General features: G+C 59.2%; 2 protein-coding genes across 5 annotated transcripts in view; both read left to right on the forward strand.

Moving 5' to 3' along the window:
* The window catches only part of ARID3A (AT-rich interaction domain 3A), a 49910-nt gene extending 44165 nt beyond the window's left edge, over positions 1 to 5745 (forward strand). For all 4 annotated transcript variants that reach the window (XM_016934503.4, XM_016934506.4, XM_016934505.4 and 1 more), the window contains exon 9: positions 1696 to 5745. In XM_016934503.4, the coding sequence (XP_016789992.3) occupies positions 1696 to 1874 (179 nt within the window). In that variant the 3' untranslated portion in view covers positions 1875 to 5745. The remainder of the gene's footprint in view (positions 1 to 1695) is intronic.
* A 6869-nt stretch (positions 5746 to 12614) lies between these two features.
* WDR18 (WD repeat domain 18) lies at positions 12615 to 24031 on the forward strand. The gene is made up of 12 exons (XM_016934508.4): positions 12615 to 12748; positions 12860 to 12948; positions 13662 to 14263; positions 15578 to 15688; positions 19435 to 19568; positions 19895 to 20036; positions 20525 to 20668; positions 20769 to 20833; positions 20908 to 21032; positions 21411 to 21577; positions 23477 to 23545; positions 23687 to 24031. The coding sequence occupies exons 3-12, from the start codon at positions 14018 to 14020 to the stop codon at positions 23816 to 23818; spliced, it is 1335 nt and encodes a 444-aa protein (XP_016789997.1). The 5' UTR covers positions 12615 to 12748; positions 12860 to 12948; positions 13662 to 14017; the 3' UTR covers positions 23819 to 24031.
* Positions 24032 to 24281: the final 250 nt, after the last annotated feature.

Genomic DNA, 24281 nt, shown 5'->3' on the forward strand with positions numbered 1-24281 from the left:
GCCTATAATTCCAGCTGCTTGGGAGGCTGAGGCAGGAGAATTGCTTGAACCTGGGAGGCGAAGGTTGCAGTGAGCCGAGATCGCGCCACCGCACTCCAGCCTGCGCAATGGAGCAAGACTTCGTCTCAGAGGAAGAAAAAAAAAAGAATTAAAAAATTTAATTAAAAAAGTGGAGTCAGTGCCAGGGGCAGTGGCTCACGCCTGTAATCCCAACACTTTGGGAGGCTAAGGAGAGAGGTTTGCTTGAGGCCAGCCTGGGCAACACAGAAGACCCCATCTCTACAAAAGAACATAAGTAAATGAATAGTTTTTCTTTTCTTTTTTTTTTTTTTTTTTTTGAGACAGAGTCTCACTCTGTTGCCCAGGCTGGAGTGCAATGGCATGATCTCAGCTCCTGCAACCTCCGCCTCCTGAGTAGCTGGGATTACAGGTGCATGCCACCAGGCCCGGCTAATTTTTGTATTTTTAGATGATACGGGGTTTCACCATGTTGGTCAGGCTGGTCTCGAACTCCTGACCTCGTGATCTGCTGGTCTTGGCCTCCCAAAGTGCTGGGATTACAGGCATTAGCCACCACACCCGGCGGTAAATGAATAGTTTTTCTTAAAGTGGAGTCAGGCCGATGGTTCATAGCGGCCACCAGGTGGCGCTGTCGACACCGAGCAGCCTTGTTGCAGGCTCCCCTCCGCCAGCTGTGGTCAGAGGCTGAGCTGAGGTCAGTGGTGTCCTCACAGGTCCACAAATGGATTTTTGAGGGGTCCATGCCCTCCTGAAATCAGATGTAAAACGTGTACATTCATATTGAATCTTACAGGGGAGAAGGCCAACTGTGTGCTAGGGGTCTCGCAACCCCACATCAACAAACCATGGGCATCAGGGTTCTCCCTGCAAGAGCTGTGTGCACGCTGATGTGCATGTGTGGATTAAACACACGTGTGTGCTCACGTGCATCCATATATATGCACATGTGTGTGATGAAGGAGTGAGCAGACACAGTGGGGAAGTTTAAGCTGGGCTCACGTCTGTAATCCCAGCACTTTGGGAGTCAGAGGCAGGAGGATTGTTTTAGGCCAGGAACTTGAGACCAGCCTGGGCAACATATTGAGAGCCCATCTCTACAAAAAATAAAAAATTGCTAAAATATTGCCAGCCACAGTGGCTCATGCCTGTCATCCCAGCACTCTGGGAGGCCAAGGTGGGTGGATCACCTGAGGTCAGGAGTTGGAGACCAGCCTGGCCAACATGGTGAAACTCCATCTGTACTAAAAATACAAAAATTGGCTGGTGTAGTGGCAGGCACCTGTAGTTAGTCCCAGCTACTCAGGAGGGTGAGACAGGAAAACTGCTTGAACCCAGGAGGTGGAGGTTGCAGTGAGCCAATATCGCACCACTACACTCCAGCCTGCGCGACAGAGCGAGACACCATCTCAAAAAAAAAAACAAAAAAATAAAAAATTAGCCAGACGTGGTGGCACACCCCTGTGGTCTCAGCTACTCGGGAGGCTGAGCTGGGAGGATCACTTGAGCCCATGAGGTTGAGGCTGCAGTGAGCTCTGATGCCACCACTGCACTCCAGCCCGGGGGACAGAGTGAGAGAGAAGTTTATTCCCCGGAGCACCCCATTGGGTCTCCCTTGTGGCCCGCCTCGCATCTGCTTAAACTCTGCATGGCATATGTCTTCTGTTCTTGCCTTAGGAGTTCTGTTTGCTCAGCCGCCGGCCCCCACGCCAACCTCTGCTCCCAACAAAGGAGGCGGCGGTGGCGGCGGCAACGCAGGCGGCCGGGGAGGAAACACCGGAACCAGCAGCGGCCAGGCTGGGCCAGCGGGGCTGTCCACACCCTCCACATCTACCTCAAATAACTCGTTGCCTTAACCGCATCGCTCCCCACCCGCCACTCACCCTGGAGCCCGCCGGCCTGGGCAGGGGGTCCAGGTGGGCCACACAGGGGCCAGGATGGTGGAAGATACGGGTGGGGAGGGAAGATATCCAGAAAGGAGCCACAGCTGACGCCAAAAAGAAGAGAAAAAAGATATATATATATATATATATACGTATATATATAAAGAGAATTTAATAAAACAGGGGAAAACCAAGGAACACTTGAATTTCTCAGGTTTTGGACATTCAGAGAGATGAATTGTGAGAACAGCAAAGGAAATCCATCAGAAAAACAGAAAGAGGCAGACGTTTCCCAGGGCGTTCAGGCAGCCCTGACGGACCGAAGGCTCTGGTGTCTGGTTTGGCCCCACAGCAGCGTGGGCCGATCCTGTTTACCTCATACATCCCTGCACTGTGTGTTTTCATTTTTGTCTGCTTTAGTTCTCTTATTTTCTATTCACCACACACTCGCCACTCCCAGCTTCTCGTGTCCAGTGAAACCCCTGAACCAAGATCACTGAATTTTTGTTTTTTTCTTGTTGCTTTGGGAAATTTTTTTTTCTCTGTAGGGTTTTTAAGAGGTTTCAGGGGTTTTGTTGTGTAAATATTCTATTTTATTCTTGGGGGGATCAAACCTTAGGAAAAGGATATCTATATATCTATATAGCTATATATTTGTGTTCCTTCAGGGAAACTGGTCTTGAAAAAGCAAGAAAAAAAAGCAAAAAAAAAAACCAAAAAAAAAAAAACTCACCTTTTTATTTTTCCCATGACCAATTTGGGTCCCTTTGTCCATTTCTGGGGGTGCGTTGGGCAGCTGTGAGCCCAGCACATCGGATCCCTGGGGCTAGAGCTGCGGAGCCAATGAACTCAGGTGCTATGGGCCGGGCTGGGGCAGAGGGTGCATGCTGGGGTCCCACGGGCCAGGGGCCCCTGACAGTGACTTGCTGACTGTGATATTCCACGATGCTTTTGCTTGTGCCGTGCTTGTCTGCTGGGTTCTCGAGTCAGGGGCCTGGAAATCTTTTTTTTTTTTTTTTTGAGACGGAGTTTTGCTCTTGTCGCCCAGGCTGGAGTGAGTGCAATGGTGCGATCTTGGCTCACTGCAACCTGCACCTCCCAGGTGCAGGCGATTCTCCTGCCTCAGCCTCCGGAGTAGCTGGGATTACAGGCGCCCGCCACCACGCCCGGTTAATTTTTGTATTTTTAGTAGAGATGGGGGTTTTGCCATGTTGGTCAGGCTGATCTCGAACTCCTGTCCTCAGGTGATCTGCCCGCCTTGGCCTCCCAAAGTGCTGGGATTACAGGCATGAGCCGCCACGCTGGCCCGGTCTGGAAATCTTATCTAAAAAGTAGCAAGTGCTGGAAAAAGGGCCTGGGGGGTGGGGGTGGTTCTTGTCGCAGCCCCCAGGCTCCTGTCTCAGGGATGAATGTGGCGTCTCATTGGGATTCTTCTCTTGCCCGAAAGGGCTGTTTTTGAGGACTATCAATACTGGGGAGTGGGGGTGAAGCCGGACCTCGCTCAGGGTGAGGATTTCAGGGCTCTGGCATCCTGAACACCCCCCACACCCCAACATTCTCCTCGCTCTGTCCCTTCCTCTTCTCCCAACCCCTTTTGTGCTGGGGCTGCGAGCTCCCCGAGTTCCGCGGTGACTAAATCGAGGCCGAGAAGGGAGGCTGCCCCCCACCACCCTGTGGGTCAGTACCCCTCCCCCTGGCTTGGAGAAAGTGGGGTCACCGCAGCTGAGCTGGGGGGTTATTTTGGCTGGAGCTGCTGGAGCAGAAAGGCTGGGTCTGAAATGCCCAGCAGGGTCTGGGGACTTTGTTGGACCCGCGTGGTGTTGGGCGGGGCTGTCGTGTCCTACACGGGAGCTCTGGGCTTTCATTTCTCTTGGGGTGCGGTGGGGATTAACTCAGCTATTCCCAGGGTAAGCCTGGGTCTCTAATTGGGCCCTGGGAGCCCTGTTAGGCCACCGGCATGGGGGCTCGGTGAGGAAGGGGACTCCCCAGCTCCCCCCACTCCCAACCACCTCCCCATTGCCTTGGAGACCCCTGGGGAGGGGGCTGGGGGGCTTCTGAGCCCCTGAGTCTAGGTTCACTTTCCCGTCGGGCTGTGGGAGGGGACTGTCACTTTCCTGTGTCTTTGGGGAGGGGACCCCACTTCCTTCTCGGATCTCAGGGCCGTGGACACACACCCCCTTTCCAGGAGGGGGTGGTGGGCGTCTAGGTTTTCCTTGTCCCTTCCTGGGGCCAGCACCGTAGCAGCACAATCACCCCGGGAAGGGGGTGTCTTTTCGCCTCCAGACACAATCGGGCCCCACTCGCAGAACCACCTGGACTCTGTCCGTGTCTGTGCCCCGGCCTCCAGGGCTCCTCTCCCGGGACCCCCGTCCCACGCCTGGGCCCCGCGCTGGGGGAAGCGCCTGCTGCCTCTCTGTCTACCTCAGGTCTGACTTTTGATGCCAAAATCTGAGCCCCTGGGGTGCCTCTCCCCCGCCTCCCGTGCACCAGGGTCTGCAGCAGCCACTGGGGCCTGGCTGCCTGCTGCATCCGGCGGCCCTGGACCCCTGGGGCCCCCGTGCACCTGCCCACCTCGGAGCCTGGGGAGGGGCTGTGCAGGGTCGAGTGCTGGGTCGTCTCCCTCGGGCTGCGTGTGTGTGTCGGGAATCCTGCGTGTCGGGAATCCTGCGTGTCGTGTCTGTGTGGGCGATCCGGCCTCCCGGCAGTGGGTGGACCTGGATTCTAACTCAGGGGACTTGAGCCTGCTGTTAACTCCGATGATTGTAGGGACAGGCGGGGTGGGTGGGGGTGGGCGCGAGGCTGGGTCCCGGCCCAGGAGAAGGAAGTCGCTGAAGGCAGCGGCCATGCTGGCCGTGGAAATGGGAGGCAGTTGCAGGGGGTCTATGGGGCCTGGTCCTGGATACTCGGCAGGAAGCCGTGTCTCCAGAGGGTCCTCCCTGCCTCAGGTGGCCCCGTTCGACCCCAGCCGTGCCCATCTCCTGCCACCGCCTGTCGGTGGGGGTTTAAATTCGGTGTGGCTTTCTGGGGTGCAGCTCAGCACCCCCCCTTATGCAGACTGGGAGGGGGTCGGGCAGTCCCCTCAGCCACGAGGACCCTGGATGGGTTCGAGTTCACTTGGGACCGTGGGGCCTAGCTGCGTACTGAGTGGGTGCCCCACAGTCAAGGCCAACGGGGGCTCCCCCTGCTCTGAGATGTTGGGAGAAAGGCGGCTTCTGGAGCCTTCCGTGGGACCCGTAAGTGGCTGTCCAGAAAGGCGGGAGGGTGGGCACAGGGCACTGGGGGCAGCTGGGGTCGTTGTTAAGGGTCACGCATCTGTACAGTTGAATTTCCTTTCTTTTATCATTTTTTACCCACCTGGTCCCTTTTTTCCCCAATTGTGCTTTTACATTGGCAAATGTAAACTCAGCCTTTCATTCATGACGTGTGAAATTTCAGTTTCTCTGGAGTTTGTCAGACGGCGTGGGAACCACGCCTGAAACTCAGGTAATAGGAGGTAAAAAAAAAAAAAAAACTTAAAAAGATTTTTAAAAAACATAAAACTACTCTCTACCTCTGGCTGGGCCCAGCCTGTCTCGCCCTGGCCGCGGCAGGGTGGCCTGTAACAAGTTCAGTTTTCGCAGAACATTCAGGTATTAAAAGGAAAAAAAAAAAAAAAAGACAAAAAGACCAAAAAAAAAAAAAAAAAGTGTGATTTTGAAATTTAAAAGAACACTGAAAGTTTACATTTTATAACATTATTATGCAGATTGTATTTAAACCTCAGAAATATTTAAGACGATTGTAACCCTGTAAAGCTGATGAGATATTAAAACGAGACAAAACACTTCTGACTTTTAACAGAAAAGCGTCCTGTGGTGTTTTTTTTTTCTTTTGGCGTCTCCCCAACCTCCAGCTCCACCCTACACCCCTGCCCAGCACAGCCAGGGGTGAGTGGAACGGGGTGCTCTATCCCCCTCTGCCCCGCATCACTCTAGGTCTGGTTCCGGGCGGCAGAGACAGCTACAAAAGCGGGGGTCTGGCCAGGTGCGGTGGCTCACGCCTGTTATCCCAGCACTTTGGGAGGCCTAGGAGGGCGGAATCACCTGAGGTCGGGAGTTTGAGACCAGCCTGACCAACATGGTGAAACCCCATCTCTACTAAAAATACAAAATTAGCCGGGCGTGGTGGCGGGTGCCTGTAATCCCAGCTACTCCGGAGGCTGAGGCAGGAGAATTGCTTGAACCCGGGAGGCGGAGGTTGCAGTGCGCCGAGATTGCGCCACTGCACTCCAGCCTGGGCGACAAGAGGGAAACTCCATCAAAAAAAAAAAAAAAAAAAAACAGGGGTCCTCAGCCAGGGTCTGTGCCCCCAGGGGGACCCTGGTCCATGTCTGGGGGCATTTGTGGTTGTCACGACTGGGGGGCGCTCCTGGTGTGGAGTGGGTGGAGTCCGGGGATGCTGCTCGGCACCCTGAGTGCCCAGGACGGCCCCACCGCAGAGAACAATCTGGCGCCCAGCATCCACACTGCAGGAGTTGGGAAATTCTGCCTTCATTATTTAAGGTGGGGTAAAAACAGTTCTCCCTGCCCACAGCAGACACCAGGATAAGCTCCTGACGGGGCAGACGGTGTAAACCCAGGGGAACCCAGCTCCTGGGACTCGCCTCCTCTCTCCCTCCCTACTCAGGGCATGGATTTCAGTGTGTGCAGCCTCCTGGGACCCCAGCAGGGCCGAGGATCATGGGATGCAGAGTCTGTAGGGGGTCCATGGAATCCCCTAACCCAGAGGGCCTTAACCAGGGTGATTCCGCCCCCAGGGGACCCTGGTCCATGTCTGGGGACATCTGTGTTTGTCCCATCTGGGGGGAGCTCCTGACATGGAGTGGGTGAAGTCCAGGGACGCTGCTCAGCACCCTGAGTGCCCAGGACGTCCCCACCCCAGAGAAGGATCCAACCGCAAGGTCCACAGGGCCGAGGGGAGCCCCTGGAGGCCACTCTGGGCACCTCTGTGCCTCGCTGAGAGCCCGACACCCATCCCGTTTTAGGGATTTGGGATGACAGGTGTGGCAGGGCCAGTGTGCGCACCCCCAGCCACCTGCCCACGAGCCTGACCCCTCGCCTCCTGCCTCAACAGGGTTCTGCATGCGGGCGCCCCTGGCGTTATCCGACCGGAGCTCCCAGGGCAAGTGGCCCGGTCCGGCCTCAGGGCCTTCACACAGCTGTTCCACCGCCGGGAACAGCCCTCTCCCCCTTTGCTCTGACAGACTCCTTTCCATCCTCTGCAGCCGACACACAGTCCCCGCCTGCCCATGACAGGAGGGTGCGGCCCCTCGGGTGGGAGACACGGGGCTCCCCCGTCCTCCGCCCTCTGTGCGGCCCAGATGGAGGCCCTTGTGCCGAGCGGGACACCCTGTTCCCGAGCCCCCCATAGGTTTGCCCTCCTTCACCTCCTAGGCGAGCCCAGGAACCAGCCCACTGGTGAAGCCGCCTGGAGCTGAGGCCTCTGGGGTTCAGGGGCGTCCTGGTGGCTGGGGGAGGGAACTTTTCCAGTGCTGGCCACATTTTCACCTTTTCCCTTTCAACACCATTCGGGTCCTAGGAAACAAGACCAAGGGCCAGATTCGGCCCCTGGACAGCCAGTTTGCAGCCCTCAAACCCAGAACATAGTAAAGGGACTCAGCTGGAGTCGGAGGTTCACACCCGTAATCCCAACACTCGGAGGCTGGAGCGGGAGGATGGATAGAGCCCAGGAGTTTGAGACCAGCCTGGGCAACATAGGGAGACCCCATTTCTACCAGAAATTAAAAAAAAAAAAAAAAAGCCGGGCATGGTGGCTGCGGTGAACAGTGATCATGCCATTGTACTCCAGCCTGGGCAACAGCAAGACCCTGTCTCTCTCTCTCTCTTTTTTTTTTTTTTTTTTTTTTTTTTTTGAGACGAAGTCTCGCTCTGTCTCCCAGGCTGGGGTGCTGTGGTGTGATCTCGGCTCACTCCAACCTCTGCCTCCCAGGTTCAAGCAATTCTCCTGCCTCAGCCTCCCGAGTAGCTGGGAGTATAGGCGCCCGCCACCACACCCGGCTAATTTTTGTATTTTTAGTAGAGACGGGGTTCCACCATGTTGGCCAGGATGGCCTCGATATCCTGACCTCGTGATTTGCCTGCCTTGGCCTCCTAAAGTGCTGGGATTACAGGCATGAGCCACTGTGCCTGGCCTTTTTTTTTTTTTTTGAGTCAGGGTCTCACTGTGTCAACCAGTCTGGAGTGCAATGGCACAATCTTGGCTCATTACAACCTCTGCCTCCTGGGTTCAAGCGATTCTCCCAACTCAGCCTCCCAGGTAGCTGGGATTACAGGCACGCGGCACCACGCCTGGCTAATTTTTGTGCTTTTAGTAGCAACGGGTTGGGTTTTCACCATGTTGGCCAGGCTGGTCTCGAACTCCTGACCTCAAATGATAACACCCACCTTGGCCACACAGGGCCAGCCGGGACCCTGTCTCTTAAAAATAATAATAAAAGGCCGGGCACGGTGGCTTACGCCTGTAATCCTAGCACTTTGGGAGGCCAAGGTGGGTGGATTGCCTGAGCTCGGGAGTTCAAGACCGGTCTGGGCAACATGGCAAAACCCTGTCTCTACTAAAATAAAAAAAATTAGCCGGGCGTGGTGGTGTGCACCTGTAGTCCCAGCTTCTTGGGAGGCTGAGGCAGGAGAATTGCTAGAACCTGGGAGGCAGAGGTTGCAGTGAGCTGAGATCAACCCACTGCACTCCAGCCTGGGTGACAGAGCAAGACTCCATCTCTAAAAACATTAATTAGGCCGGGCGTGGTGGCTCACACCTGTAATCCCAGCACTTTGGGAGGCCGAGGCGGGTGGATCATGAGGTCAGGAGATTGAGACCAGCCTGGCCAATATGGTGAAACCCCGTCTCTACTAAAAATACAAGAAATTAGCTGGGCGTAGTGGCGGGCGCCTGTAGTCCCAGCTACTCGGGGAGGCTGAGGCAGGGGAATGGCATGAACCCAGAGGCGGAGCTTGCAGTGAGTCGAGATCATGCCACTGCACTCCAGCCTGGGTGACAGAGCGAGACTCCGTCTCTAAAAACATTAACTAATTAATTAATTAAAAATTAAAAAATAAAAGCCTCTCGTTCTTAGCCCACAAACCCAAAGAAAGTGGTATTGCAACGTTTTCCCAGGAAAGGGTTTCCTGGGCCGCCTAACCCACTGTCCACCCTCCCATTGCCCACGCCCAGGGGACGTGACTGGAGGAGGGTCAGCGTGGCTGGAGGTGGACAGGCCCAGACTCAGCTGCCCGGCCTCCCGCGCACCATCCTGGCCGAGGCTGGCCGGGACACGTCCCTCCCCAGGGCTGTGTTGGAGGCGAGGGACCAACAACACCCCCACACCTGTCCCAGCCGGTTGGTTCCTGAAACCCACGTTAGACCCTGGCCCCGGAAGGGAAAATGGCATTTTCCATTCCAGCCAGAAATGAGTCTGCTAAACCCTGCGTCCCGGAGATGGAGTCCCACTCACTGCCTGGAGGAGCCCGCCGGCCCCAGGGAGAGGAGGGAAGAACCCTGGGAAAGCCCCCACCCCAAACTGGATCGTCAGGCCCTGCTTGTTCACCCGCAGCTGAGGGCCTCAGAGGCGGGGAGTCAGGGAGGGGGTGCACCTCTGAGTTCCCCAGCCTGGGAGGGAGGGACTCAGCCCCCAGCTCTCCCCAGCCAGGGAGGGACTCAGCCCCCCACCTCCTCCCCAGGCCCCCACCTCTCCCCAGCCAGGGAGGGACTCAGCCCCCCACCTCCTCCCCAGGTCCCCACCTCCTCCCCAGGCCCCCACCTCCCTCCCCAGCCCCCCACCTCCCTCCCCAGCCAGGGACGGACTCAGCCCCCAACCTCCTCCCCAGCCCAGGAAGGGCCCAGCCACCCCCTAGCCTCTCAGAGCCCAGCCACCTCCCTGGGCCGCCTGCTAGGTGCTTGCTAGGTGCTTGCTAGGAGGGCGGGAGGCTCCCGGAGGTGAAGCTCAAACCCTCCTCTGATAGCAGATTTTCGGAGCCAGCCAAGAGTCCAGACTGGAGAGGCGGCGGCTGAGACGCTTCCAAAAGCAGAGGGCTACCAGAGCCGGCTGCTGCTCTCCCCACTGGCATAGGTAATGATGGGGCTGCCGCAGGACGGCCGCAGCTGCTGGGTCTGTGGGGCCAGGACCGGGGCAGCCAAGCCGACTGGGGTCTGGCTGGGTTCATCAGTGCCTGCAAACTGGCAGTGCTCCATAAATGTGCAGGGGATGGAGAATGAGGGCCTTACACCCCGAGGGGAACGTTCCTGCCTCTGTGCCTCAGTTTCCCCTTCCTGGTTACCCCCCCCTTCACAACCTCCAGCTGGCACCAACGAGATCCGGCCGCCGGGTGGTCTGGAGATGCCCCCAAAGTGTGGCTTCTGTCCCCTGCTCCAACACAATTAGTCTGTCCTCATTCCAGGAACCAGGCTGGGGGCGGGGTGACCTCTGACCTCACACTGCAGCCTGGCCTGGCCACGTCCCCAGGGAGGGGAGGAGGGGAGGAAGGCCTGGCTGGGCCGCAGCAGGAGGCCTGTGAGAAGGTGGAGACTGTAGTCCATCGACTTCCTCCTGCCCCTGCCCTCTCCTGCCTGTGGCAGCAGCCCACACCTGCCCGGTCTGCTGGGTGTCCTGGAACCCAGGAATTTAAAAACTTCCAGGCTGGGCCAGGCGATGGCTCATGCCTGTAATCCCAGCACCCTGGGAGGTCGAGGAAGGAGGATGGTTTCAACCCAGGAGTTCAAGACCAGCCTGGGCAACACGGCGAGAGCCCCTATCTACGAAAAATTAAAGCGCTAGTCAGGTGTGGTGGTGTGCACCTGTGGTCCCGGGAGGCTAAGGTGGGAGGATCGCTTGAGCCCTGGAGGTTGAGGCTGCAGTGAGCTATGACGGTACCACTGCACTCCAGCCTGGGCGACAGGGCCAGACTCTGTAAGAAAAACTAAAAATGAACCAGGCGCCGTGGCTCACGCCTGTAATCCCAGCACTTTGGGAGGCTGAGGCGGGCAAATCACGAGGTCAGGAGTTTGAGACCAGCCTGGCCAACATGGTGAAACCCCATCTCTACTAAAAATACAAAATAAATTAGCCGGGCATGGTGGCACATGCCTGTAGTCCCAGCTACTCCGGAGGGTGAGGCAGGAGAATCGCTGGAAACCGGAAGGCGGAGGTTGCAGTGAGCTCAGATTGTGCCATTGCACTCCAGCCTGGGCAACAAGAGCAAGACTCCGTTTCAAAAAAAAAAAGAAAAAGAAAAATGAAAAAAAGGCCAGGTGCGGTGCCTCACGCCTGTAATCCCAGCACTTTGGGAGGCTGAGGCAGGTGGATCACCTGAGGTCAGGTGTTCGAGACCAGCCTGGCCAACATGGTGAAACCCCGTCTCTACTAAAACTACAAAAATTAGCTGGGCGTGGTGGTGAACACCTGCAATGCCAGCTATTCAGGAGGCTGAGGCAGGAAAACCACTCGAAGCCAGGAGGCGGAGGTCGAAGTGAGCTGAGATCACGCCACTGCACTCCAGCCTGGGCAACAGAGTGAGATCCACCTCTCCTGCTTGTCTACAAAAAAACAAAAATAAATAAAGTAAAAATTAAAACAGGGCCAGGCACAGTGGCTCATGTCTGTAATCCCAACCCTTCGGGAGGCCTAGGTGGGAGCATCATTTGAGCCCGGGAGTTTAAGACCAGCTGGGCAATAAAGCAAGACCCTGTCGCTGCAAAAAAAAAAAAAAAGCACAAAATTAGTTGAATGTGGGTCCTATGGTTCCAGCTACTCGGGAAGCTGAGGTGGGAGGATGGCTTGAGCCCAGGAATTGGAGACTACAGTGAGCCATGATTGCACGATTCTCCTGCCTCAGCCTCCCGAGTAGCTGGGATTACAGGCATGCACCGCCATGCCCAGCTAATTTTTGTATTTTTAGTAGAGAAGGGTTTCACCTCGTTATCCAGGATGATCTTGATCTCGTGATCCACCCACCTCGGTCTCCCAAAGTGCTGGGATTACAGGCCGGAGCCACCACGCCCGGCCGATTTTTTTAAATAATGTTTTTTAAATAATGTTGGAGGCCGGCCTCAGTAGCTGACGCCTGTAATCCCAGCACTTTGAGAGGCCGAGACGGGCAGATCACCTGAGGTCAGGAGTTCGAGACCAGCCTGGCCAACGTGGTGAAACTCCGTCTCTACTAAAAATACAAAATTTAGCTGGGCGTGGCGGCTCACACCTGTAATCCCAGCTACTCGGGAGGCTGAGACAGGAGAATCGCTTGAACCCGGGAGGCAGAGGTAGCAGTGAGCCGAGATCGCACCATTGCACTCCAATCTGGGCCACAGAGCAAGACTGTCGCAAAATAAAGAAAGAAAATAAAAATGAGGTTGGAGGAAACTCTGGAGGCACAGCAGGTCCTTGGATTGGACTCCCTCCCTCCCTCCCTCCCAGGATAAAATGAAATCCAGGCCTCGTTCACAAGGCCCTGCACGGCCCAGCCCCGCTCCATGGTCCTGCCTCAGGGCCTTCGCACGGGCCTGCCCCGCACACGGTTCTCTGGGGGTCGCTGGCTCCCAGCTCAAACGGCCCCTCCTGCCGACCAGGCGGGTCCCCGGGGCCGCCCTCCCTCCGGCCTGGGCTCGGGGTCGGTGGCTCGCGCCTGCCACCTGGCGGCCAGCGGGGCTGCGGCGCCGCACGCTCTGGCACCAGCCTCCTGCCCCGGCCGTGCCCTCCGCCGGGAGCCGCGGACCAGGAGTCGCACCGCCTCCGGGGACCGCACCCCGCATGCAGCCTCCAGCCCCTGCCTCTTTCTGCTCCAGGGCACACGACCCAGGTCAGCTGCAACCCCCGGGCGGAAATCCCGACTTTTAAATGAATGCTCCCTTTTTATCCCTTTTTAAGGGGTTGGCAACTAATTGCACATTTTAAATCATACTGTTTTTAGGCCAGACGTTGTGGCTGAAGCCTGTAATCCCAGCGGTTTAAGAGGCCAAGGCTTGAGCCCAGGTGTTGGAGACCAGCCTGAGCAACACAGTGAGACCTCCCATCTCTACTAGATATATATTTAGTATAAATAAATAATAGATATGTTTTTCTTTGAGACAGAGTCTCATTCGCCCAGGCTGGAGTGCAGTGGCGGGATCTCGGCTCACTGAGACCTCCGCCTCCCGGGTTCAAGCGATTCTCCTGCCTCAGCCTCCCACCACGCCCGGCTTTTTGTACTTTTTGTAAAGACGGGGTTTCGCCATGCTGGCCAGGGTAGTCTCGAACTCCTGATCTCAGGTAATCCACCCACCTCGGCCTCCCATAGTGCTGGGATTACAGGCCTGAGCCAAAGCGCCCGGCCTTTTTTTTTTTTTGAATGCCGTTTTCAGACATGGTCCGTGACGGGCAGCCGTGACATGAGGTTAGACCCTGCTTGGCTCGGACAGAACTGGCCACTTGTTTGACCTACACCAAGCTATCCGACTAATAATTTAGATGTTGAGGCCTCTAAAGAGGGGTCAAGGGGGAGGCAGATGTCGACCAATAAGGAAACACTGGGCCGGGCGCGGTGGCTCACGCCTGTAATCCCAGCACTTTGGCAGGCCGAGCTGGGAGGATCACTTGAGCTCAGGAGTTCGAGGCCAGCCTGGGCAGGACAATGAGACCCTGGCTCTACAAAACTAAATAAATAAGGAAGCAGTGAATTCCAATGTATTCATCGCCAACTAGCCATGTTGCTGGGTGTGCGCTCTCTCTTTTAGGCGCAATGTGTCATTTAGGCCTGTGACGTCGGAACTTTATTATTTGAACATTTAAAAATAAATGAATCCAAGAGGTTGAGTCACTTGGCCAAAAATGCCCAGGAGGAAAAGGCCAAGTCAGGTACCCCGGCTCTAGAGCTACTAACTGATCGCCGGAGACCCTGGGCCTTGGAAGAAGTCGCCTGCCCAGATGTCTAAGCAGGCTGCGCGACCCTCGAGTCTCGGGTAAGCGGGAAATCCCACTTCACAAGAAAGCCCCTCTCCCCGAGGCACGGGCGCATGCGCGGGTCGGCCACCCGCTGGGGCCGCGGGGCCGCCGCTCTGGCCCGCGTGCGGCAGTCGTCCGCGTCTCGCTGATGATGACGCACGTCCGGGGCGGTGGGGAAGGCAAGATGGCGGCGCCCATGGAGGTGGCCGTGTGTACGGACTCGGCGGCCCCGATGTGGAGCTGCATCGTGTGGGAACTTCACTCGGGCGCCAACCTGCTCACCTACCGCGGCGGCCAGGCGGGACCCCGCGGCCTGGCGCTGCTCAATGGCGAGTATCTGCTGGCGGCGCAGCTGGGCAAGAACTACATCAGCGCCTGGGAGCTGCAGCGGAAGGTGCGGCGGTGCGGGCTCGCTGCTGGGCTCGGCTGCGGGGGTCATGGGGCGCCCGAGGCTGAAGTCGGGGGATGGGTTGGTGGGGGCCGCGTGCACCCTTAGTCGGAATTGGCGTGGGGAGGGTAGGTGGTCGCCGTTCGGGCGCTCTGCGCATGCGCGGGTCTGGGGGCTTTGGGGAGATACGTGCGACCTGTTAGGCCGCTCTGCGCACGCGCGGGACTCAGGCCTGGGCTGCTATGGGGGCAGTGGGGGAAATGGAGATGCTCAGGGGGGTCCCTTGGGGCAATTGCGCATGCACGAGTTCTTGGAGCGCGAAATTTGATTAAAAGGGGCCTATGAGCTCTGTGGATGTTGTGGTTCTGGAGGAAAAGGGAGAAGGACCAAGGTCTGGGGGAGTCTCCCATGAAGGCGTGGCGCAGGAAACTCATGTTTATCCCTCCAATAAAGCAACAGATACTCACCGTCGCCCACAGTTTCCTCTACCCCCAAGCCCAAAATGCAGCCAGTCCCTGAAGCTACTCGCTTCCCCCGTGTGCCCGCTGAGATCTCTTGGGACTGGCTCTGTGCTCCGGCATTGCCTGATGGAGTCCACACACAACTCATAAATTTCTCCCATTTTGTTTTAGTTTTGAGACAGGGTCTCACTCTGTCGCCGAGGCTGGAGTGCAGTGGTGCGATCTCGGCTCACTGCAGCCTCCGCCTCCAGGGTTCAAGCGATTCTTGGGCCTCAGCCTCCTGAGTAGCTGCAACTACAGGCCTGCACCAACCACCACACCCGGCTCACATTTGTATTTTTTGTAGAGGCAGGGTTTCACCATGTTGGCCAGGCTGGTCTCGAACTCCTGACCTCAAGTGATCCGCCCACCTCAGCCTCCCAAAGTGCTGGGATTACAGCCATGAGCCACCACGCCCGGCTGAGTTTTCCCATTTTAGAGAGGACAAAGCTGAGGCTTGGGGTCTTAGGTTGGACATTATGGATAGAAGGATTGGGGCACAAGCCTACTGGGCTCTTGGGCCCCAGTGTCCTTCTAGATCCTCTTTGTTCTGTTCCTGTACTCCTCCCACCCAGGGCCCCTCTGACCCTCAGAGGAAGCACCAACCTCCTCACATCTACCACCTCCAGCCTCGAAGCCTCTTGCAGGGGCGAACACTTCCTCGCTGGACCATGCATTTGCTCAAACCACCCTGCTCCCGACTCCTCTTCCTGGTGCTCTGACTTAGCCATTGCCCAGGCGTCCCCTCCCCTCGCCCTCCACTGCTGTAGGAGCTCCCGTGTCCTGCACGGGGCTCACGAGGCTGACTGTGCATCCTTAGGACCAGCTCCAGCAGAAGATCATGTGCCCCGGGCCTGTCACCTGTCTGACTGCGTCACCCAACGGTCTCTACGTCCTGGCAGGAGTTGCAGAAAGCATCCACCTGTGGGAGGTAAGAGGAGCAAAGCGTGAGGGTTTCCTTCAGGACATCTCAGCCCATCTGAGTTTCGCCTGCAGGGCAACAGGGAACAACCATGCGGCCTGGGGCCCTGGGATGGGTGACTGCTCAGGGGTTATAGCCTAAGCTTCACCCTGCTGCCTCCTTTCTCCAGGTCCCCTCGAGACTTGTGAATCCCAAACCGGCCCTAATCCTGCCTTGAGTGCTTGTATAGAGCCCGGTGCAGCCCAGTCCCCAGCACTCACACACCGCAGCATCTTCCAGGGCTAGCGGGCATCTCTTCCACGCAGGCGGCAGCGCCTGGCACTTGTGACTTGAAAGTTATAAAGGGCGGCTGGGCGCAGTGGCTCATGCCGGTAGTCAGTGCAACCTCTGCCTCCCAGGTTCAAGCAATCCTCCTGTCTCAGTCTCCTGAGTAGATGGGATTCCAGGCGCCCACCACCACACCTGGCTAATTTGTTTGTATTTAGTAGAGAAGGGCTTCACAATGTTGGTCAGGCTGGTCTCCAACTCCTGACCTCAGGTGATCCACCCGCCTCGGCCCCCCAGAGTACTGGGATTACAGGCGTGAGCCACCGCGCCCGGCCAGTGCCTCCTTTTTCTTACCGCTGGACCAACCAGGTGACAGCAACTCCTAGACACGCTCACAGCCCGGATCCTGCCATGCTCTCTCTGCGAGACAGGGTGAACTGTTCAGGCTTTGCATTTAGGCCAGCTTCTCAGCTCTGCCCTGGTGAGGGGAAGCAGCCCTGGATGATGTGTGAGTGAGTGGGCACAGAGATGTGCCAGGGAGACTTCATTCACAAAGTCAGGCCTCTTGGAGTTTGGCCCATACCGTAGCTGCGGCGTTAGATCACCGGCTGTGTTGTCACAAATGGTCCATTATATTTCGGAGACCTGCCCTCAACCCCACATAGAGCAGGGCAGACAGTACAAGATCTGGGGCCAGAAGACCCAAAGGTAACCATGTTTCTGCCCTTCCTGACCTTGTCCTTGCCTCCCCCAGTGGGCTGCTCAGAGAACTGAGAGGGCTGGGTGCGCATGAGCATTCTCCGAGAGATAAAAAGGCCACCAGGGGATGGGCATGGCGGCTCATGCCTGGAATCCCAGCACTTTGGGAGGCTGAGACGGGCAGATCACTTGAGGCCAGGAGTTCAAGACTAGCCTGGGTAACATGGTGAAAACCCATGTCTGCAAAAAATACAGAAATTAGCTGGGCATGGTGGCATACACCTATAGTCCCAGCTTTTTGGGAGGCTGAGGCATGAGAATCACTTGAATCCGAGAGGCGGAAGTTGCAGTGAGATGAGATCGTACCACTGCACTCCAGCCTGGGTGACAGAGCAAGACCTTGTCTCCAAAAAAAAGGGGGGTCGGGACGGGCAGCACAGGAATGACAGGAGGCATCATTATCTCACCCTCAGGACACGTGTGTATGTATTTAATTTTTAAACTTATTTTTGAGATGGGGTCTCACTACATTGCCATAGCTGCGCTTGAACTCCTGGGCTCAAGCGATCCTCCCAGGTAGCTGGGATTATAGGCATGCGCTACCATGCCTGGGATCCCAAGGCTTTTACATCTCAGTCCATGATTTTGAAACTAGGATGCTGTTGCTGAGAGGGAAACTGAGGCAGGGAAGCAGTAGCTCACGAGTCACCCCTAACAGTAGACCTCCTAGCCCTGGTTGCTGTCAGTCTGGCGCAGAGGGGCATGTGGGTAGGAATTAAATGTGTCATCACCCCATGGGGGATGACTTAGGCGGGACCCCTTCCTGTTCTTGGCTCGGGACAGTGTGCTGGGTGGCACCCACTGCCAGACCCCTGCTCCCCTAGCCGCCTCCAGTTTTGTTTTGTTTTGTTTTTCAGGTGAAGTCTCGCTCTGTTGCCCGGGCTGGAGTGCAGTGGCTCGATCTCGGATCACTGCAACCTCGGGCTCCCAGGTTCAAGCGATTCTCCTGCCTCAGCCTCCCAAGTAGCTGGGAGGCGCCCGCCACCATGCCTGGCTAATTTTTGTATTTTTATTAGAGACGGAGTTTTGCCACGTTGGCCAGGCTGGTTTTGAACTCCTGGTCTCAGGTGATCCGCCCTCCTCAGCCTCCCAAAGTGTTGGGATGACAGGCGTGAGCCACTGCAGCTGGCCCTCCTGGAGAGTTTCTGACCCGTGTGAGCTGTGACCACGAGGGGGTGTCCCACATAGCCAGAGCTCAGGCTGGGACTGCCTCCACTGTACCCCCCTGCCAAAGTCGAAATCCTCCTCCTCTTCTCTGTGTAGGTGACGGGTGTGTGAGCAGTGAGTCAGGAGTGGGCTGGAAACCTGAGAGCCAGGGCTGTGGGCGGGAGCTGGTCCGCCCCTCCCACGCCACAGGGACAGGGACCTCCCGGGAGGCACTGATGTTCTGAAGCTGCCCGGTCTGTCCCGGCCCCGGGCAGTGGTGGTCACCAGAGCTGCCCTGTGTGGTTTGGGGCTGACCTGGATCCTGCTTCCTCTGGTGCCACTTAACCCTCCCCAGCCACCCTGGGTTTTGCATGCGAGGAAAGCGAGGCCCAGAGAGGGCATGGCCGGTCAGATCTGGGCTCATCAGGCTCTGCCTGCCCCAACAAAGCATGATGCACAGGGACTTTCGACAACAGAAACTCGGCCCCCATCCTTGAGGCCAGACGTCCTAAATCAAGGTGTCTGCAGGGCCACGCTGCCTCTGGAGGCCCTGGGAGGAGCCTTCCCACCTCTCCGGTGGTGGCCGGCGCCCCTTGGCGCCCTTGGCTTGTGGGTGACTGTCCCCTGCCTCTGCTGCCACCACTGCCGCGTGGAGCCCCTGTGTGTTTGCACTTCTCTCAGCTTACAACAACCGGGACACACGGATGGATGCCCCCGCTCCAGAACCACCTCATCTTAACTTATGATATGTGCAGAGACACTGCATCTAAATGAGGCCATTCACAGGTCCCAGATCAGGACTTTTAACATGCTTTTGGGGGGAAACACGATTCAATCCACAACCCCCACCAGAGCGTCTCAGGCCTCGAACCCACAACCCCCACCAGAGCATCTCAGGCCTCGAACCCACAACCCCCCCCAGAGCATCTCAGCCCTCGAACCCACAACCCCCCCCAGAGCATCTCAGCCCTCGAACCCACAAACCCACCAGAGCATCTCAGCCCTCGAACCCACAACCCCCTCCAGAGCATCTCAGCCCTTGAACCCACAACCCCCCCCAGAGCATCTCAGCCCTCCCCAGGCGTCCTGGAAGGGGCTCCCTGTCCTCTTCCTCAGATGGAGCTGCCTGGCTTCCTGCCGGAGCTCAAGCTGCCACCACCCTGGGTCAGGCCACCACAGCCTGCCCAGAAGCGACTTCCCGTTGAATGGTGGGAGCCGCCTGCAGGTCCTGAGTGCAGCTGTCCTACGGGGCCCACACAGGAAGCCTGGGGTCAGGCTAACAGGGGACCAGCACCTCCCTGAGGCAGCAGGGAAGGGCAGGAAACTTGCCCCTTCCTGGGCCATCATGCAGGTGGGGACGAGGCGGGAACAGGTGCCCACCCAGCCCAGGCAGGGGCGCAACGAGGCCCCGCTGTACCTGCTGGCCCCTGCCCTGACAGGGTCACCCCACAGTCCTGGGGCAGGGCAGGCAGGGGGTGACAGTGTGGCCATGGCCGTGCAGTGGTGGGTTCCTGGGGCTCTAGCCCCCCTTTCCTCCCCTGGGGCTTTCCTCCCCTGACCTGGATACCCTCTGCCCCTCACAGGTCTCTACCGGGAACCTTCTGGTCATCCTGAGTCGACACTACCAGGACGTCTCCTGCCTTCAGTTCACAGGGGACAGCAGCCACTTCATCTCGGGGGGCAAGGACTGCCTGGTGCTGGTTTGGAGCCTCTGCAGGTAGCACCTTGTGCAGCCAGGCCTGCACCTGGAACTGTACCCAGGCTCAGGCGAGGAGAGAGGAGGCACCAAGGCCCCTGGCGGGAAGGAGGCCTCTTGGGGTCTGGAGTGCAGAGGACGGAGTGATCATCCCAGGGGTCCTGGCTGCCCACACTGGGGTCTGGTTTGTTCTGGGGGCTGTGGGGGCCCAGCCTTGAGTTTACTCAGGTGAGGCAGTCCAGGCTGCTGAGTGGAGGCAGGTGTGTGCGTGAGGTGGGTGCTGGAGGCGTGGACTGCCCTGTTCCCTCCCCTCCCCGCCTGCTGAGCACCTGCCCCACCCCGCTCAGCGTGCTGCAGGCCGACCCCTCCAGGATTCCGGCGCCCCGGCACGTCTGGTCTCACCACACGCTCCCCATCACGGACCTGCACTGCGGCTTTGGGGGCCCCCTGGCCCGGGTGGCCACCTCCTCACTGGACCAGACGGTGAAGGTACGCCGCCCCCACCCCACCACGGTCCATGAGCAGAGCCCAGCAGCCGCAGGTCCTCAGCCAGGAATGCAGGAATCGCCTCCTCCCGCTCCCTGCTGTCAGGACTCCAGACGGCTTTTAATCCCCTGGTGCTCTGAGCCCAAGGACGTCCGGGGAGGTCTGCCAGCCTGGAAATTCCTACTCATTCACCGTTTCTGGCCCGGCTTCCTGGCCAAGCCTGGGGAATCGGAGGTCATCACTACGCTTGAGTCGTGACCGGTGGTCCTGGGAGGGAGAACCAGGGGTCATCAGCCGGAGACCAAGCTCCATTTCAGCACAGGCCGTGTCCCCTGGCCCCCAAGACCCACATGGTGACGGCTTTCACCCGAAGTCGCAAGCCCTAGGGCCAGAGGACAGCCGGCGCCTGACCTCCCTGGTGCCCCTGTTCCCACGGGGTCCTCGGGTTCCCCTGCGCCGGGCCGAGCCCCACGCCCTTTGCCCACCCGCAGCTATGGGAGGTCTCCTCGGGGGAGCTGCTCCTCTCCGTCCTCTTTGACGTGTCCATCATGGCGGTGACCATGGACCTGGCTGAGCACCACATGTTCTGCGGGGGCAGCGAGGGCTCCATCTTCCAGGTCAACCTCTTCACCTGGGTGAGTGCCGCGGTCTGTGGGCTGCACCCTGCCCTGGGGCTGAGGGCATCGGGGCTGAAGGCATCGGGCCTGCGGCTCACACCCTTCTCGGCCTTCGCAGCCCGGACAGAGGGAGAGGAGCTTCCACCCAGAGCAGGACGCCGGGAAGGTCTTCAAAGGGCACAGGTGGGGACGTGGGAACGGGGCGGGGGCTCCCAGGCACGTCCTGTCTGGCACCTGACCCCTGTCTGTCTGTCCAGGAACCAGGTGACCTGCCTGTCAGTGTCCACTGACGGCAGCGTGCTGCTCTCAGGCTCCCACGACGAGACCGTGCGCCTCTGGGACGTGCAGAGCAAGCAGTGCATCCGGACGGTGGCCCTCAAAGGTGGGCGCACCTCTGCTCAGCCCGCGGCCAGCGCGCAGGGGAAAAAGCCAGCAGGAGCTCCGGGCTTGGCTTGGATGGGGGCGGGGACTGGTTTGCTGTGGGGCGGGGCCTGGCTGGGGGCGTGGACTGGCCGCGGGGCGGGGCCTGGCTGGGGGCGTGGACTGGTTGTGGGGCGTGGACTGGCTTTGCTGTGGGGCGGGGCCTGGCTGGGGGCGTGGACTGACTGAGGGGCGGGGCCTGGCTGGGACGGGGCGGGGCCTGGCTGGGACGGGGCGGGGCCTGGCTGGGACGGGGCGGGGCCTGGCTGGGACGGGGCAGGGACTGCCCTGGATGGGGATGGCTTGCTGTGGGGTGGGGCCTGACCTCCGCGCCCCCCAGGCCCAGTCACCAACGCCACCATCCTGCTGGCGCCCGTCAGCATGCTGAGCTCAGACTTCAGGCCCAGCCTGCCGCTGCCCCACTTCAACAAGCACCTGCTGGGCGCCGAGCACGGGGACGAGCCGCGCCACGGGGGCCTCACTCTGCGCCTGGGCCTCCACCAGCAGGTACGGCCCCCAGCAGGGAACCCCCACTGCCCTTTTGTCCCGGAAGACCCCGCGGGCCCTGGGCTCCTTCGCTCCCTTGGTCCTGGCGCCCGTGCGGCGGTTCCCCACAAGCCCGGCACTGGAGGGCGCGTCCTGTGAGTGGGATGGTGATGCTCGGTGGGGCCTCTGCCCACTCCCAGTATGGACCCAGAGGCTCTGAGAAGTTAACCACCCCCCTTCCCCCGGCCAGCAGGGCCGAGCTGCGCGCCCCATACACCAGCCTTCCTGCGGCTGGATATCTGACAGTCAGTTAGGTCTTTCTGCAAAAGGCCGATACCCCATACTTCGGGCTGCGAGGGCCAAAAGGTTCACGTCTGGGCTGCCGAAGGTGCAGGAGCAGCCGTGAGGGCAGGGAGCGGGTGGGGCCCTGGTGGCTGCAGGTGGCTCCCACGTGGGCTGGGGGCAGCCTCTCGGCCTGGCCACAGTCACGCCCTCACTCCCTGCAGCTCAGCACCGACCCCTGCTCTGTGCAGGTACTAGGGTGGGCTCCCTTACCTTCTGAGGGTAGAGTGACTTCCAGAACACTTCCCACCCCAGCCCCAGGACCCTCATAGAAGCCAGTGTGGTTGGCTGGGCTGGGCTGGGGTGGGGGCTGGGGGTTCCTTGGGCCTGGGGAGGCTTCCCAGCATGTTTCCGCCCCACTCCCCGACCTTCAATGAGCTGCCTGCGTCCTTGGTGTCTCACGTCACTGTCTGTGTCCCTCGCTGGGCTCTGGCGCTTGGCACTTCTCCCCACGCGCCCTCTTCTTACCTGAGTACAGATTGATTTTTTTATCTGGAGGGTGCCCGACAGCCTGACGGCCTGACAGGCCCTGCACCAGGAGATGCTGTTATCTCCCTTGTCCGTGCTTCCTCATGGAGTGACGCTCTGTCTTCCCACATCTACCAGTGGGCTTGGGGCGGGCAGGCAGGGGACCGCCACCGTCTGGGCATCCGCAAGGCCCCTCAGACCGCAAGGAGGCCAGGAGCACAGGCTGGACTGACTGCTAACAGCATGGGCGCAAGGAGGGGCGAGCTTTTTGTTCAGAAAGTGCCGGAACTTTCGGAGTGAAAACAGGCCTCCAGCGGCAGAGCCAGCTCCACGCTAGGGCGCTTGCCCGGCCACTGCCTCCTCCCAGGGCAGCAGCGGCTCCCACGATTCCTGCCCAGCCAAGCGCTCTCCCTAGAACCCCACCTAGTTGGCCATGGTGGGATTCCACAGGGGGCCAGGCCATGCCCTCCGGTAATGCCGCCACCTTTCCCTAGCCGCCCCACCTGGCTCCCTTCCTCCCATGACGGCTGCTAGTCCTCTGTGACCCTTGTTCCAATCCAGCTGACACTGGAATGTTGGCCTGTCCCACAGACAGGCGCTGCTGGGGCCCAAGGCGCTTCGTCCAGGAGGCGGGTTCCCGACCTCTGATCCCCCAGCAACGTCCCTCCATGTAACTGGTTCCTCTGTACAGGGCAGTGGCCTTGCTGGGCCGGCCAGGCTCTCCCCATGGCTGGAGGTGCTCACTGTCTGTGAGGCCCTCGCCAGGCCCTGTGTCCCAGAGCCTTCCCTGGGCTTGCGGGTCCTTCCAGGTCTGGCCTAGGCCCCCTGTCTGTGGTGTGGCCATCTGCACCCCCATCCCCAGCCACATCCTTGGGCGCAGTCGTGGAGGATCTGAGGCGCTGGGTAATGACTGCATGGTCAGGGTCAGGGTTGTCATCTGCAGGCTCGACGGAGGTGAACGCCCCCGTCTCAGTCTTCCCTTCTGTCTGTGGGCGTCACGGTGGCCCCTCCCTGGCTGAGTGGCTGCCCACGCTGGCGGGGGTGGGATGGGCAAAGCGTGTGGTGTGTGACAGGACGCGCCGCGAGGTCACGTGGCTCCCTGTGTTACAGGGCTCGGAGCCCAGCTACCTGGACCGCACGGAGCAGCTGCAGGCCGTCCTGTGCAGCACCATGGAGAAGGTGGGCGGGGCCTCGGGAGGGGCGGGGCCTCGGGAGGGGCGGGGCCTGAGGCTGAGGTCAGTCCTGGCCAGTGGGGGTGAGTGGCCCCCCTCCAGCACACCCCAGGCCACTTCCGCCCTCTGACCCCGACTTCTCCCGCAGAGCGTGCTCGGCGGCCAGGACCAGCTGCGCGTCCGTGTGACGGAGCTGGAGGACGAGGTGCGCAACCTGCGCAAGATCAATCGGGACCTGTTCGACTTCTCCACGCGCTTCATCACGCGGCCGGCCAAGTGAGGCCCGGAGACCCCGGCCCGAGGCGCCCAGGCCTGAGCCCCATGCCTCCCAGCAACCAGGGCCCGCGGGTGTGGTCCCCACCAGCCCAGGCCTGGACTCTCCTCAGTTCTGTGTCGTGTTCGGGTTTTTCCTCTGTGACTGGGCCGTCTTGGTGTCTCGTGGCACGCGTCACATTGGTGCTAGTCTGTTTTTAACAAAAGAGGATGAAAAGCTCCTCCTCTCCGGCCTCCTCGTGTCCGGGTGTGGCCTGGTGCTGGGTGCAACACAGCTCCCCTGCTGCTCGGCCCAGCTGGGACCCCAGCCCCACTCGGCACCCTCTGTCCGGAGGTGGGGGCCTTAACCAAGCTAGGCCTCGCGGGGGCGGCTTTAAGAGGGAGCCCCAAGCACCTGCAGTTCTGACTCTGCTCTGTTGCCCGAGGACCTTTGCATGGCTGCCCTCTCCCGAGAAGGCACTGGGCCGGGG

This window comes from Pan troglodytes, chromosome 20, assembly GCF_028858775.2.
Source record: "Pan troglodytes isolate AG18354 chromosome 20, NHGRI_mPanTro3-v2.0_pri, whole genome shotgun sequence".
Lineage (NCBI taxonomy): Eukaryota > Metazoa > Chordata > Mammalia > Primates > Hominidae > Pan > Pan troglodytes.